This window comes from Ursus arctos, unplaced genomic scaffold (assembly GCF_023065955.2).
Source record: "Ursus arctos isolate Adak ecotype North America unplaced genomic scaffold, UrsArc2.0 scaffold_13, whole genome shotgun sequence".
Classification (NCBI taxonomy): domain Eukaryota; kingdom Metazoa; phylum Chordata; class Mammalia; order Carnivora; family Ursidae; genus Ursus; species Ursus arctos.
Genome location: NW_026622797.1, coordinates 48,888,110 through 48,904,758, shown reverse-complemented (window position 1 = coordinate 48,904,758; position 16,649 = coordinate 48,888,110). Strand labels below are relative to the sequence as shown.

At 38.7% G+C, this 16,649-nt stretch overlaps 1 protein-coding gene across 3 annotated transcripts in view; it reads right to left on the bottom strand.

Annotated features, from left to right (window-relative positions):
- CDK19 (cyclin dependent kinase 19) overlaps positions 1-16,649 on the bottom strand; it is a 164,539-nt gene that overhangs the window by 19,924 nt on the left and 127,966 nt on the right. For all 3 annotated transcript variants that reach the window (XM_057311144.1, XM_026511639.4, XM_026511640.4), the window contains 2 exons: positions 5,335-5,392; positions 426-557 (listed from right to left, as the gene is read on the bottom strand). In XM_057311144.1, the coding sequence (XP_057167127.1) occupies positions 426-557; positions 5,335-5,392 (190 nt within the window). The remainder of the gene's footprint in view (positions 1-425; positions 558-5,334; positions 5,393-16,649) is intronic.

The following is a 16,649-nucleotide window of genomic DNA, read 5'->3' as shown; positions in this document are numbered from 1 at the left end:
TTATTTCTTGTTGAGGAAAGGACTGACTGACTGACTTTTCCCCCAGACAGAAGGGGCTCTCTTCAACACCACCCTATACCTGTCTTCCGTTTTTCTTTTTGTGGAGAAAACAATTCTAAACCTCTCTCCGGTTCTTCTGATCAATGGTAGGTAAGTGCGAAATAAAATTTCCATAGCAACTCAACAGGCTCAAGTAACTCTGTTCTCTACAAGAAAATGCTTTCTTCTTGTTAAAGAACCATATTCCCCTACGAAGTTAAAAATCCTTATCTACCAGAATAGAATATCTAGGAATATAGAAGACAATGGGACTTCGACAAAGAGATATAAAAGTGGTTTTTACAAAGCAGCTTCATTATTGTTATACCATTTGGTATTTACGAGACTTCGATGCTACAACAGTAAGTCATTTTAGACTAACTTACCAATGGCCTTTGTGTAATGCCTCGCACCAAGCAGAAGTTCAGGAGCCCGGTACCAAAAAGTCACAACTACTGGATCCAAATCTGCTAGTGGCTTTAGAGGAGAATTGAATAATCTGGCAAAACCCATGTCAGCTAAAAAAAAAAATGAAATAAATTAATATAACACTCAGTTTGGCATGCTACTAGAACCATGCAAGGTTGATGACAATAGCCACTAGCCTTATAAAGCAATCCTTTTCCTCCTTTTCAACCAGGGGTCTGCACCAGGCACCAGATTCCCCCTTCGGAGGCAGATATTATTATTGTGCCTGTTTTACTGATTAAAAAATGGAGGCTTAAAGATATTCTGACTTGCCCAAGGTCATAGAGCTAGTAAACACAGAGTCATAATTAGAATACAGGTCTGATTTCAGAACCCTGGCTTTTAGAAACATTGCAATAATCTTAAATGTTTTATAAAATTGAAATAGTCTACAAGTTTCCATGATTAATTATGACCTCTGTATGCCTATGAATCTAAAAACTGACTCCATCTTAGTTTGGTGTGAGCTGGAGTTGGAATATGGACACACGAGAGCCAATTTGTACACATTTCTTCCCAATGCTGAGTTCAGTGATGTCATATTGGTGACTTGAAACTGGCTATGATGGGAATATTTGCATCATGAAAAACAACAAATGCTACAAATTGGGGCTTTTTTAACCCCAGAGAGTCACTGTTGTATAATTACCAGCACATCATAAACATGTTTCCAAGAACATGTATAGAATAGGTAAGAGATAATTTGTTATAATTCAGGATTTAACAAAGCTCTATACCAAAGCTAACTGATTTAAATATTAGAGGTGTATGCAAGTAGTAAAAAGAATAGTTACTACTATAATAAATTCCTGGAGACGATCTAATTTTCTTAACATTTCATCAATAACAAACACCTTTTATCTATCAAGCACTTTAGAGTTTACGGATGGTTTTCACATATATCATCCATCGCTTCATCTAATCCTCATACGAATGCTGGTTTAGTATTTTGTTCCCCACCTCTGAGATGAAAAATCTAAAGCCCGCGGCAGTTAAATGACTTGCCCAAGGTCACAGGGATAGGAAGTAAAAATGCCAGGGCTCAAGCAAACCACGTTACAATTTAGCAGCTATATTCTTAATCATTGATCTGACATCCAAGAGAGATACTCCCATGTCACAAAGGTAAAATCACGAGAATGAAAAACCTCTATAATTTGAAATATATAATAGACACAGTATATTTTGATAATAAGGAATAATGTACATTATGTAATAATACATTAAGGTTTCAATGATAATCATTTAATCTAAAATTAACATGCTATGATATACATTAAAATTTTAATTGACAGTGATTTTATTTCTTTGGAGTGTGAATAATTTACAAGACTTTCTGAGAATGCTTTGGAGAACACAGGTCATAAAAAAATAAAGCTATCCAAGGAAGCCTGTGCTATGCCTACTCTTTCTTAACTAGATTTCCCTAGGGCAAACGAAAACATTCAAAACCATTCTACCAATATTACGCCTACTTCGAAGCACTGCTTTATGTATTTAATAGATGCTGATTGTTACTGATGGCAAAGGAATATGATGCAATGCTGTCTCACCCACTGAAAAGCATATTATTTTTAAGTAAAAGCTAACGCCAGTATTTCTCCCCTTATTGTCTATCTTCTTTGTTTTATATAAGCCTCATCTATTCACTGTCAGGTAAAGTCAAGTCTAAAGGAAACAATAAACATTCTTAAAAACAATTCCTGTCTATTGTTTGAACTTTACAGGAGTTTCAAACCCTTCCTCAAATAATCAGTACTTTAGACATAAGGTAACTAGCCTAAACATTACTAACAGTTGTTTTCCTAAAATTAGATATGAGTGAAACTGTTCAATTCAGTGGACTGCAGTGGTAACATTCTGGTGTGAGGGCTAATTAGATAGTATCAGATGATGGAGAAAAGCAGGAAAAGGCAGTGCCTACCACCAAGGAACTTACACGAAGGTGAGGTGACAAAATACACGGAGTGGATAAAAGCAAAAAAGGGTAAGGGCTGTAAAGCTAAAAGGAAAGTTGCCAGTGGCTTCTACTAGACTTGACGTCCTTTGAGGGGAGGGCTTGTGTCTCCCTGGCTTTAAATGGAACAGTGCTTGCTAAACCTCTGTAGCACTGGACTAAATTGAACGTGGGACTTGAGCTGTATTGTACCTGAAGCGTGAATCACTGTGAACCGTAAGGGGGGCAAGCAAACATTTCAGGTAAGGCCTGAAATCTTAGGCCGCCGGGGCAGGGGAGGCTCAGGGGCAGTGAAGGGCACGATGCATTTTCCATTTGCACTTTTCTTTTCAAGTCCTTTTCAAAAAAGGACTGTATAAAAGCGTTAAGCATAGGCATCCAAACATTAACTAATTTTTAAAAAGTAATGTGCTATTAAAACAAAATTTAAAAGCAATTTAATCAACTAGATTGCCGACTAGACTGTTGGTATTGCTTATTGCTTACTTTTAACCCTGATTTTATCCCAAATCTTGGATAGAATGACAATCCTAAAACTCTTAACAGGAGCGCAACTAACGGGCCTGGCTGGAACGCAGCATTTATGCTGCGGACGACTGGAGATACCTGGGAGCGGTGGGAAGACAGTAAGTGCGGGTGACCGGGATAAACGTGATGACTGGTACAAACAAGGGGGAGTATGGCATGTGACGATGAATTTGGTTGGAAACAACGGAGGAGAGGTTGCCAGCAGCACATCCAAACAAAGGTAAAGATTTCGGCTGGGGTGAGAGAAGAGAATCTGAGATTCAGATCTTAAAATGACTTTTATAGAATCCACGATTTTTAAGGCCACAATTTATCGATTCCTTAAGGAAGTAATTGCAGAGGGAGGCCACGCCCCAAGCCAGTGCCTAGGGGATCTTGAAACAAAAGGCTAATAGGAATAAAAGCCAATAATGAATAAAATGCAGAAGTAAGAACAAAAGTGGTAAATAGAAAAATAGAATCCTGTGGTGTCATATAGACCAAGGGAAACGACAGCCCTGAAGCCAGACTAGTCAGAGGAAGGAATGACTAAGGCAATAAAGGAAAACGGTGACTAACTACAGGCCACTGGCTCTGGTGAGAAAGAGGTCATAGGTGACTGTCTGGAGAGCAGTTTTGACATAGGGATGGAATTAGAGGACAGATCATAACAAATTAGGGTGAGTGGAACCCGTGGGTGAACACAGTGTGATCTACAAGTAGAGGAACAAGGGGAAAAAATGAACACGTGGTAAAGAAAACACAATGGATATGAGAAGATTTATTCTAGAATTGTGAAGGGGGTTATGAATGTTGAAAGGTGAAGAGGAGAAACCCGGGAAGCAGAGAGTGGAGACACAACAGTGTGAGAGCTTAAGTACAGCAGGAAGATATTTAGAAGCTGGGGTGGGGGGCGCGCCAGACAGGACTCAGGAAGGGGGAGAGTCGCTCTTTGTCTGAGACCCTTTCAAAGGCAGCACTGTGCTGACGGAAAGTGGACGGTGAGGGTACAGCAGACGGCTTTGATATCTGGGCAGCAACGTTTGTTGCAGGGAAAGAGACTCCCGACGTGGAATTCGAGCCTTCCATCGGAGAGGGTCCGTAAGCTGCACCCTCTCTAAAGCCAGCTCCCCTCCTCGCGCACACCCACCGTGCAGGGTGGTTGAGTAAAGTAAGCGAGGTAACGTGTGACGGCATTTACCACACTGGACGGTGAACTGTCTGTGTCACTGTCCCGCATAGGGAGGGTCACCCGTCACCACCCTTTCCCTTTCAGCCATGTCGAGCAAAAGGTAGGGACTCGAATACCTACAGGAAAAAGTATGAGCGCGAAACAGGAGCAAGTGAGGAGTGGTGGAAAGGGGGTGGGGCGGGCGGAAGAGGGAAGGGAAGGAAAGCAGCTATTCGGTTCTTAGTGACCATCAACAGTATTTTTTAGGACTCTGAATCTCAGTAAACTCGGCATAGAGGTTTAAAGGAAGGGAAGTTGGTTTAAAACAGCTTCTTCTGGAACTAGGCTAGCAAACTAATCGAAGAAGTAGAAAACCAAGCAGCAGGCAGGCGCAGTTGTAGCAGGACAGAACGGATGGGTAGCTGGTCAAGTTAGCACGATTTTGCATCACCTCTAGTATGATATATTCTAACAGCAAAGAAAGCAGGTAGATGAAACAAAATTTCTTTTAAAATCCTTCTAAAAACCATTGAACATTTAACAAATGTAATTTATATTACAAAAAAATTAGAATAAACCATTTCTTTAGCTCATTTTCTTCCCCGATATGTCATGTGTATAAATGATGCCAATTTCTTTTAGAACACCCTCAGGGTTGCAAAGGAAATTTTAAGATATAGATAGGATTCCTGCTGGTGCCTTAATTTAAGACTACCAAGTAAGAGAGTCTATAAACATATGGATTCATTTGGAAAAAGTATGTTGGTACCTGGCCCAGGCATGCAGGGGGCAGGGACAGGTTTCTGGGGAAGACGTGTGTATTAGGTCAGGAGGGAGAGAGGCATTCTGGGAAAGAACTCTGGTGAAGCTGAGACAAAAGCAAGACTTAGCAGATTATGCTTAGGGTAACTGTGCAGGGCAGTAATCACGGCACAAACGGATGCTTGGGTACTGTATGGGAATGACGTTTTCATGGGCTTGCTTGCCTCAGCTTAGAATCACAGAACCTTTTTGGGGAATAAACCTGCGGAATTTTATAAACTATCTATCTACACTCCCCAACACATTTTCTAAAAACATGATGAGGAAGTCATTTGAAAATTACCTACTTAAATAAGAGTCTTAAAAAGGGGATACCACCTTTGCAGTCACTTCGGTATCTTAAAAAATTATTTTAGAAATAATTACCTACCTATTTTGACTCTCCCCCTTTCAGGACCTTCTCCCATTACTAGGATATTTGCTGGTTTCTAGAAATAAAAATAGAGCATTCAAATTACTATGCTTATTCTTTTGACATGCTCTAAAATGGAAAGAAGTTCTTAAAATATGAAAATATCACTTCTGTATTTGCATCAAAACCATAATAAAATATTAAGTACCCTCTATATAAAAGCATTTGACATACCTGAAGTTAGCACTAAACTTCTATAAACATCTTTGCTTTGAAAACATCTTATTTTCAAAATTATATCATATAAGTAATTATAAAAAATTGAAGCTATCATTTCTGTTTACCCCACAGAAGTAACAAGTAATAATAATTTTTTAAAAACCTGCACAAAAATAAACTGTCCACTTGCTGCCCACAACAAAGTTTTTGTGGTTGAAAATTTTTATGTAAAATTTCTAACCACAACATCATTGCCTTCATTTAAGTGAATCAAATAGGATATTCCTTGCTCAATATTTCTAAACCACTATAGGAAAACATGATCGACATTCAACAGACTCCATTAAAATCCACATGCATTTTCATCTATAGTTCATGCAAACGTGAGAAATTCCAAATAGAATTTCAAGATGTAGGAAAATTAAAACCAGGGCTAATACGGAGCTATATAAAGAAAAGAATAAACTGCAAATGTATCCACTGTCTTTTAAGTCATCCTCATTTGTAGATATTTGGAAACAGAGGAACTGTGGAAACAGGCTTTTGGGCAAGTCAGTCTCCTCTGTAAACTATTTAGGGAGAAAATTTATGATTCATTTATTCAATCAATGAAAGTATTTTTAGCATCTTCTAGGGACAAAAAAATATATTAACAATTAAGAGGAAACACAAGCGCATGATGAACCAAATTCCTAACCTCCAGATGCTCGTTACATAAGTAGAACGAAAAAACAGGAGCTTTGTATCTTAGAAGCTAATGCCATTTATGAGTTACGGAGAGGAGTGAGGTCTTAGGCTAGAGGTTAAACCAGATTACATTTAGATCCCTTCCAATTTGCTGGCTCTTCTTAAAGTTTCAATGAAAACAATAAGCACTCAAACAAACAAAAAACCAGTTCAAAGGAGGAAGTGATTAACCAGAGTTTCCAGAGTTTCCATTGTTGAGCGGATTATTCATTGGAGGTGAGGGCAAGGGTGGTGTCCGTCATCCAGATTCTGAAAAATGAACAGGAACTAGCATGGTGGAATAGAAGGGCAAGAGAACCACAGGAGGTGAAAAAGGCTAGGAACGAGGTAGGCTTAGGAGACCATAACCTGGACAGAATTCTGGACAGAAACCAGAGGACTCATGTTGGGGGTAGTAAAGTGAACCTAGATTCAGGATAATCTTAAATGCCAGGTGAAGTGATCTGAGTTTTATATGACAGACCATGAGATGATGGGCGAGGGGCAAATATCAGAACTAGGCTCTGTCCAAGGTCTTCTCGGCTGAAACGGAGAGGGAGGTATGGAACTGAGTAACACTGTGAAGGAGAAATTAACATGACTTTGTGACTAGTTGAAGTCAGAAGACTAAGACAAAGGGTGATAAAATTCAGCAAGGTTTTGAGTTTCCGCAACTGGAAGAATGTTGGTGCCTTTATTATGAAAAAGTTATGAGAGGTCCTGGTTAAGGAAGGGGAATAATCTGAGATGCCTACATCCCACTAGCTAGGGGAGTGGAAATAGGAAGATTCAGATTTGAAAGTTTTTGTCACTGGAGTATGATGACTAAAGAAAACATGAGACAAAATTAGTTTATCACAGCCAAAAGAGAAAACAGCACTAGACAAAACCCAAACCTGCAAGATTCAAGTTTGACAATTTATCAATGATCCATTATAGATAAAACACTGTACTGCAGACTTTTTGGAAAGAAAGAAAAATAAAACATGAAGCTCTTGACTTCAAAGAGCTTTTGAATCTAGTAGGGAAAGACAGACAAACTGTTTTTTGTAATATCAGGCAGGTTATGAAAAGTACCAAAATAAGCCAAAAGAAAGTAGAAGTAAAAAGATAATGGTAAGGGCAGAAATCTATGTATTTATGAATCCTCTAGAATGACTACTGCAAGAGAAGAGAAGGTACAAATAAACATTACAAATTATAAGAATGACTATAACTACAGGTCCAACAGAGGTTAGAAAGATAAAAGAACCTCACAAAGAACTTCATATGGATTAACTTTAAAATGTATACAAAATAGCCAAAGTCAAGAAAATGTAACCTACAAATGGACGCAAAATGAATTAGAAAAGCTTAAGAAACCAATAAGTGCTAAATAAATTGAAACTATAGTTAAAAATGCTCCTTCCAAGAAAATACTGGACCCCAAATGATCACAGAAGCAAGTTCTCCAAGTTTTCAGTGAACAGATTGTTCAATCTTATTCAAACATTTGCATAGAACAGAAAAAGAGGGGACGCTCCCAATACATTCTAGAAGGCCAGTGTAATCTTGGTAGCAAACCCAAAGCATTCGAAAGAAAAATTTCAGGCCAACCTCATGAAAATAGATACAAAAATACTCATAAGTATAGATGCAAAAATATTAAACAAAATATAAGTCAAAAGCCATTAACAGGAATTCCAGGATGGCTTAATATGAGAAAGCCTATATATGTCCATCACCATATTAACATATTAAAAAAGAAAGATGGTATAATTATCTTGATAGAGGCTGAAAAAGCAGTTGATAAAATTTAACACCCATTCATGATAAAATCTCTCAGCAAGTTAGACTAGAAAAGTACCTCCTTAACCTGATAATGGGTATGTCTCCAAAACTGAGAAGTAATCTGGGAAGGATTTCCTTTAAAATCGGGACTAATGCAAGGATACCCACCATTACCACTTCTAAAATCAACATTCCACTGTAAGTCTAATGCTATAAAACAATAATTAAAGGAATATGGATTGGAAAGGCAGAAACAAAATTATTGTTCATTGCAGATGATGTAATTATTTACATAAAAAACTCGAAGTATTTACAGATAAATTATTAGCAATAGTAAGAGAGTTTAGTAGGATGTTTGCCTAATTGAACAATATGAAAAAAATCAACCGTATTTCTATATAACAGCAAAAAAAAAAGTAGGAAATAAAAATTTTCAAAGGCAGCATTTCTATAGCAATAAAAAAAAATAAGGTACCTACAAATAAATACACTAAAGGATGTACAAGATTTTTGTACAGAAAATCTTGAAACTTGATCTTAAATGACATTAATAAGTCCTAAATAAATTAAGGGGTCATGTTTATAGATAAGAGGATTCTATATATAAAGACATCAATTTTCCTCATACTTATCTGTAAATTCAATGCAATTTCAATCAAACTTCCATCAAAGTTTTGTGTGTATGTGTGCGTGTGCATGTGAACTTGAAAGCTGATTTTAAAATGTATGTGGAACATAAAATAAAATAAAATGTATGTGGAAGAGTGAAGACCTAAGGATGGCAAGATACTCATGAAGTGCTAGGGGTAGGGAATGAGGAGAGGCATCTGACTCAAAACAGGATGTCACGATTTATTTTAAAGCCACAGTGATTAAGACAGTGTGATACTGGTACAGAGAGAGACAAATGGATCAATGGGATAGAATGGAGAGCCCAGATGGAACCATAATACTGGGAGAAGAAGAACTTCAAGTCAGTGGAGAAAACCATTCACTAAATGGTGTTGGCACAAGAGGTCATCCAAATGGAAAAAAAATAAATAAAATGAATGCTCACCTCATACCACACACACAATTTCAGGTAGATTAAGGATTTAAACATGCAAAACTTTAAAAGTGTTGGGGGGAAGGGAGAATGTAGAGAATTTCTTTCTGACTCTCAGGTAGGAAAGAATTTCTTAAACAAGATTTTAAAAAATAATCAAAAAAGAAAAGACTGATCAATCTGGCTATTAAAAATAACTTTCAATCATCAAAAATAAATAAAATAAAAAGACAAAGCACAAACCAGAAGTATTTGCAATACACATAAGTAACAAAAATTTTGTATCCAGAATAAAGAACTCCCCACAAATCAATATAAAACCAACCTAATAAAAAAATGGGCAAAATGTCCGAACAGGCATTTAACAAAAGAAGAAACATATAACCATTAAGTATATGAAGATGCTCAACCTCATCAATAATGAGGGAAATGCAATTAAAATCACAGTGAGATACCATTTTACACCTGGTATATTGTTTAACAATTAAGAACTGTTGAGTAGGAAGTGGGTCAGGGGGAACTCCAGTACATTGTTGGTAAGAGAATAACTTGGTACAACTTCTTTGGAAAACAATTTGGCATCATCTTGCAAACCTGAACAATCACATACCCTTTGACTCAGTAATTCCATTTTTAGACACACAAGAGAATGTTCATAGCAGCATAAGTTGTAATACAAAAAATCTGGACAAAACCCAAATTTCTAGCTAATAGAAAAATGGAGAAATTAATTTTGGTAGAATCACACAATGGATTTTAAAATAGCAGTGAAAATTTTGGGGTTACTAATAAAGGTAAAAAAAAAGTTTGAATCTTAGAAGCATTATGTGGAGTAAAAAAAGCAAGTTTGGAGGACTATATACAGCAGAATGCCATTAACATAAACTTAAAACCAAGCAAAACTAAAGAATATATGGGTTAGGCCCACAAACAAACATGATAAACCTATTTTTAAAAAGGAGTGAATAATGGATTCAAAACTTAGGATATTTGTTACTTCTTGAGGAGGCAGGAGGATGGGATGGGGTGGGGAGCATAAATAGAAACAAGCTACCAGTAATGTTCGAGTTACTGGGGTAAGTGACAGGCTCTCGACTGTTAGCTTTGGAAGGTACATAATGTTCCAAATACTCTTTTGTACATATCATATATTAAGACGATAATAAAGACAAAAAACAAAGCGAGGAATGGGGATATGCATTGCTGGGAGGGTGTCATTTTTAATAGTAATAAGCTCAGAGAATTGCTCAGAGAATGCCTGCTTTTGAGAAGGTAACTTTTGGGATAAGACCTGAAGAAAGTAAAGAAATAAGCTGCTGGAATTTAAGGGAAGAGCAGTCTAGACAAAGGGAAGGGGAAGCTGAAAGGTTTGAGACAGGAGTTCGGCTGGTGAACTGGAGACTTACTAGGGAGAACAGTGGGCATCAGGAAGCACAGAATAAAGCGCTGATGACACTAGAGAGAAGGAAAGCCAACAACAGAGGGCTTGCTTGCTGTTCCCAATGTTCTGCTTTGGGCACAAGTCATCTGAGTACCAGAATTGGGAAGTTCTTGAGCACTGTCTGGCCTGCGCTCTAAGAGTAGGTGAGGGCTCCTGCAAGATTTGCAGAAGGGCAAGGCCATGGCGTAGAGTAGTGAGGAGAAGCCTTGGTGAGCCAGCAGCCTGGTTAACTGGAGAAGGAGCCAAGAGGTCAATGTGGCTGGAGTCAATGAGACAGCAGGAGAGTTAGCACAGGAGAAGCAGTGGAGAGGTAAGGTGAAGCTGACAGGGGGCTGTCAATCATACAGAATGATGTAGGAACTTGCAAAGACTAGGTTTTACATGACTAGAATTAGCATTATTTTATTATATATTATCTTTCTCTCTTATCCATAATTTTTATAGGTTGTACAATATGGATTTTGGCATTTTGCCAAATCTCTGATGGAAGGATATGGAGAGACTATCATTTTCTACAACATTATATATTTCTATAATGTCTGATTTTGTATTTTTTGGTATGGTTTCTCATTAGAGAAATAGAATTTTTTAATAAAAAATAAGTAATGTTGAGAGAAATAAAAGGTGTTTAGAGGGAAACAAGCCTAATGAAAAACCCCGCGAAGGAGCAACCACGGTAAGAAAACAGAGCCCGTAGTGTTCTAGAAGCTAAGAGAGCTTGAAAAGGAAGAGGTAGTCTTTAGGTGCAATAGAATGAAAGATGGGAAGAGGCAACTTCTGTCCATTTGCACAAGCCAGACACAGTACATGAGACCCAAATAAGTAGAGAGAAGGTAAAGGCAGAATTAGAGTATACTGTTGAAGGCCTTAGTGAGAACAGACTCTCTGGGATATAACAATTCTTGGGGCGCCCAGCTGGCTCAGTCAGAAGGGAATGCGACTCATGATCTTGGGGTCATGAGTTCAAGCCCCACATTGGGTATAAAGATTACTTAAATTAATAAAACTTTAAAAAAAAACAACTCTTAAAAATTATCCAATAAACCACAAACCATAAACCCTTTGCTATATTATTTGTAATTCCTAAATTTTGAGCTTAAACCCTCTCAGAATAAATCTGTAAGATAAAAACACAAAGTATGTGAAAAAGGAGCAAAGTTGCTTCACATATGAAAGGCAAATAGATTATGAGCATTTGAATGGGAGAAGAGCAGGAAGCCGGTCTCAGATCACTGTTAGTTAACTCTCAGAAGTTCCTGCAGTCATGCTCTCTAGAAAGAGAGAATATGAACACCACTATGGAATGAGGTGACAGAGACAGAGAGAGGAGTCCAGCTGGTAATGAAGTTTGTAAGGAATACCTTGTATATAAGATACTTGAAGCCTATGGAAGCTCTAAGTGTGGGGTCCCCCTGGAGAGCCAGAGTTGAGGGCAGAGGCAGTGACGTGGTTTGGGGGAGCAGCGGCTATAAGCTCTTTTGTACAACCTAAGAAAGGAACCCAGGGCTTGGGCAGTATCCACAGAGAAGGGCTCCTGTAGTCAAGTTAAGATCCGGAATTGCACAGGAAGCCATTTTTAAATACGCACCCCTTAACTGGGATTACATGCCCCTACCCCCCGAACAAGTACATAAATGTTAAGGTCACAAGATATTTGATGTTTCAAAATAACAATGATAACAACAAAATAAATGTTATAAGCACCATTAAAATGCGTTTACATTTTCAAAGCATTTTCATATCAATCATTTCCTTTTTCTTAAACCGAAACACTCAAGGGCCTACAGGTGTGGGGCAAGTCTCAGAACTCCGCCTGGTCCTCAAGGTTCCAAACCAAGTCATATTTACAGATATTACGCTTAATTTTCAAAGACTAACTTTAATAGTGATTACCTGAAGTGAAAGTATAGGCTTTAATAAAAAAAAATTAAGGCAACTGCTGCTCACGCACACGCACCCACACCCACGCACACCTGAAAGAACGAAGAAAGGATACCAAAATTGTTCTGACCTACTTACATCCCAATTAACACAGACTGTGCTTTACTAAAACTCCTCTTACTGTGAACACAAAATGCCAGCTGTGAAAGAAAGTGATACTGCTGGGTTTGCACACTTTCGTTACCATAGAAACAGCAGAAATGGCAGGACTTGGATGCCTCACATTTAAGTTATCAGCAATAAAATCGGATAGACAAATCAAGGCTGCAGGGTTTAATTTAGTTAAACTGTATTTTAAAGGCAAAAGTCAGGGAAATCATGTGACAAACAATATGATGACTTGGAAACTATTCTTGAAATATCTGCATTTTAGCAAAATTCAGCTAATTCTTGAAGTTACATTCATGATGCTTTGCGTGTACTTCAGATTTGCTTTTTCCTTCTATAGAAACAATTTTTTTCCCACAGGGTTAAATTTATTTTAGTTAATTGGCACCTCATAAAAGAACAGCCTAAAGATACACAATTATCCTTTACTACATTTCCTTTGCACTCCCCACCCCAGGACATTTGAAACAAAAATATGAAGCCACAAATGACTCTTATCAGCACCAATAAAGAAGACAGGAAAACACAAACACAATTGTCTACCACCCTGAATAATAGGGACAAAACCAATCAGAATATCCATCGGACCAGTTTCTGAACAATGAATAGTGCTGGTCTAATACTAATAGCTACAACCACTCTTTTACTTAAATTTAGTAGTGGCACAATTCTCCTCATATTTGATGCAGAAGTACATTCCCAGGAGAAAACCCTCCGTTTATGGTCCTTTCTTTATACTGTTCTCCATTGTTCACCTTGAACAAAAAAGATTGTGTTGTAACAAATTGCGCAAAGAACTATGAGTGAGATAAATGTGCTTTTTCTCTTTAGCAAACACAGCAGTCATTTGCTAAGAGCATCAGATTATCATAACTGTTTATGCCTTAAAACCACCCCAGTGATAGTAGAGGGTTTAAAAATATGGAGAATCTGGTCATTGTGAATGGAACCTCCCAGAGGGCAAGGAAGATACTTCTGTCACCACTTTCTGTATCTGCTGAAATCCAGGGACACAGTATTTAATAAATATTTATTGGATGAAGGAATAAAAATTGTCAATGGTTAGTACTCATGGGAGGCAAGTTTTCAATTTTAAAAGAAGTTGCAGGGCGCCTGGCTGGCTCAATCGGTGGAGCATGAGACTCTTGATGGCGGGGTTGTGGGTTCAGGCCCCACGTTGGGGGCTTTTACTTAAAAATAAAATCTTTAAGAAAAAAAAGAAGTTTACAAGAAACTAGAGTCAGCACTTACCCAAAATATGCCAAGCTCACTTCTGAATCTACAGATCTCCCCTGCTTTCTAAAAGTTCAGTCACACCCCTTTACTTTTACAAAGGACCTGCGTTAATATCTGCTTTTTCTAACTGAAAGAAATACAGAGATTTCGTTTAAAAAAAAAAAAAAAAGATGAGAAGTGAAAATCGCATTCAGCATCGGTGTGCACCCACCCTTAAGGGGGCAGCGCGTCTGGGGCAGGGAGAGCGGCTCCGCCAAGCTCCGCCCCCCGACCGCACTGGGCATCGACCTGCCATAGCTTTCAACTAGCAGCATCTGGGCTTTCTCTGGATTTATGCTGAGCATCTGTTAGCAAGATGTGTCCTAAGGCATCAGAAAAGCCTGAGAGAGGTTATTTTTTGGGTCTAGGAAAGCTCAAAAACTTCCATATAAATTAATGGTTACCATTTCTTTACTCCATTTCAGCCTACAAAAGATTTCATAGGACGCTCTACTTTCAGACAGTGGGGGAAACCCGTAGAGGTTTTTTTTTTTTTTAATCCTGATTTTAGTTTATTCTAGAGTTTCAGCAACCACCCCGTATGCTAATGATGTTCAAATCTATAACCACAGGTCTCTAAACTTCTATATACTTAGAGTTATGTCAATGGTAGGTTGGCTGTCTCCACAATCATCTCCACTTATTCAAACTGAATTTTTACTGCCTCTTTTTCTGGTATTCCCTTCTCAATCAACGAAAGCGGAAGTCTGAATACCCTGTCCTTCATCCCTCAAATCGAATCCTCAGCTCTGATTACCTTACTTCCTACATATTTAGCTGCTCTTTCCCCTCCAGTCTATCTTGATTACCTCTGCCAGGTCTTCACCAATTCTCCACCACCTGATTACAACAGCCCGAAAAAGCTACTATCCCGGCACCCTCAAACCAGTTCTCCCTATCCCTGTCTGAGTGGTCTCTCTTCAGCAAAAACCTGACCAGCTCAGCTCTAACTGGCCAAAGGAAAAGTCCACGCTTCTGAACACAATGGTGAAGCATCACCATGGTCGGGTCCTTACTTTTCTGCTCCTTCATTCACTACTTCTTGCTTCGTTCCAGTGATACCAACATGCTTGTAGTTTCTTACCCCATGCCCTTACTCCTGCCAGCTCCTCTGCCTGGAATGCTGCCCCCCCTTCCCCCTTTCATCTTATAAATCTCTACTTCTCCTTTAGACTCAGCCCCCACCCCAACTGGCCAGATGTCCTTCTCCTGTGCTCAGTACCTTCTGCATAGCGGATCTCTGACTATACCTCATAATGTCCTTTTTTTTTTCCTTTTAAGATTTTATTTATTTATTTGAAAGAGAGCGTGCATGAGAGAGCACAAGTGCGGGGGTGGGGGTTGAGAGGGACAGACGGAGAGGGAGAAGCAGACTCCCCATTGAGCAAGGAGCCGGACGCAGGGCTCGATCCCAGGACCTGGAGATCATGACCTGAGCCGAAGGCAGACACTTAACCAACCCAGGCAGCCAGGCACCCCCATAATGTCTTTTTTAAACCTTGTTGTTGTATGATGATCCATTTGTATATCTTCCCCACCATGCATTCACTGAAGGAAGGGATTGTATTTTATTTATCTGTGTAGTCCCAGCGCCCAGCATAGCTCCTGGTACATATTAGGAGATCAAAATCTATTTGTAAAGCAAATATTCTGAGTCTATAAGCCAGCACTTCTTCCACAGAAATCCAGTTATAAATGAATAATCTAGTTAAAATGACAATTAGTTTCCATAGTTCTTCACGTGTCACACTTTAGCTATATTGTGGGTGAAATAGGCATTTTTTTTTTTAAGATTTTATGTATTTATTTGACAGAGAGAGAGACAGCCAGCGAGAGAGGGAACACAAGCAGGGGGAGCGGGAGAGGAAGAAGCAGGCTCCCAGCAGAGGAGCCTGATGTGGGGCTCGATCACGCCCTGAGCCGAAGGCAGACACTTAACGACTGAGTCACCCAGGCGCCCCGAAATAGGCTTTTGTATTCAGAGAACCTGACCACTGTTTAAATTGCTATTTCTGAGCAAAAATGCCTTCCCAGTTCAAAATTATTTATCTACAACTAGACGCAGGCTATCTGTAACTCAGGAACCGTCTACAGCATTAAATGCTGTGATTCATTTCATTTTACTTAAAATGGTTTGGAGGTATCTGTAATAGGTTAATCTGAATAACCTATGTTAATCAAACCTTGGTGCTCATAGTAAACAACGCCTGCCAACCCAGCACTGCACAACAGTTAACAATGCACTTCTTTGTTTTGGCCTTTTAGGAGTGGTTACGGGCCTGGACAACAGAGATAAGGTTTTCTTTTCTCTAACAGGAACCAATAAAAAGCAGCCGTTATTAGAAGCTTAATGCAAGACAAACACAGGTATCTAGAAGGCTACTTACCTAACTGCAAGGTCACTAAGAGTATAATCAAGATAAATCCTACATTGATGGCAATGCCAGGACTAATGCTACAAAGACATTCAGATTCTATCTTACTCGTTAATGAGTACAATCTGTCCTCAGAGTAGCAATGCTGGTAGAAAGTAGTTTTCTATTTACATTTGTGACATTCATATTTAAATCAAATAATTCAGTCTTATCATTGAGAAATTAAGAATGTCATAGGCAGAGCTCCTCTCTCCTTTTCTCTGCAGTGGTGGTATGTGCCGTTGACGGTTCCTGGCCATGTCTTCTCCCAAGACTTTCAGGATCAAGCGATTCCTGGCCGAGAAGCAAAAGCAGACTCGTCCCATTCGCCAGTGCATTCGGATGAGAACTGGTGATAAAATCAGGTGTAGCTCCAGGAGGAGACAAGAGAGAA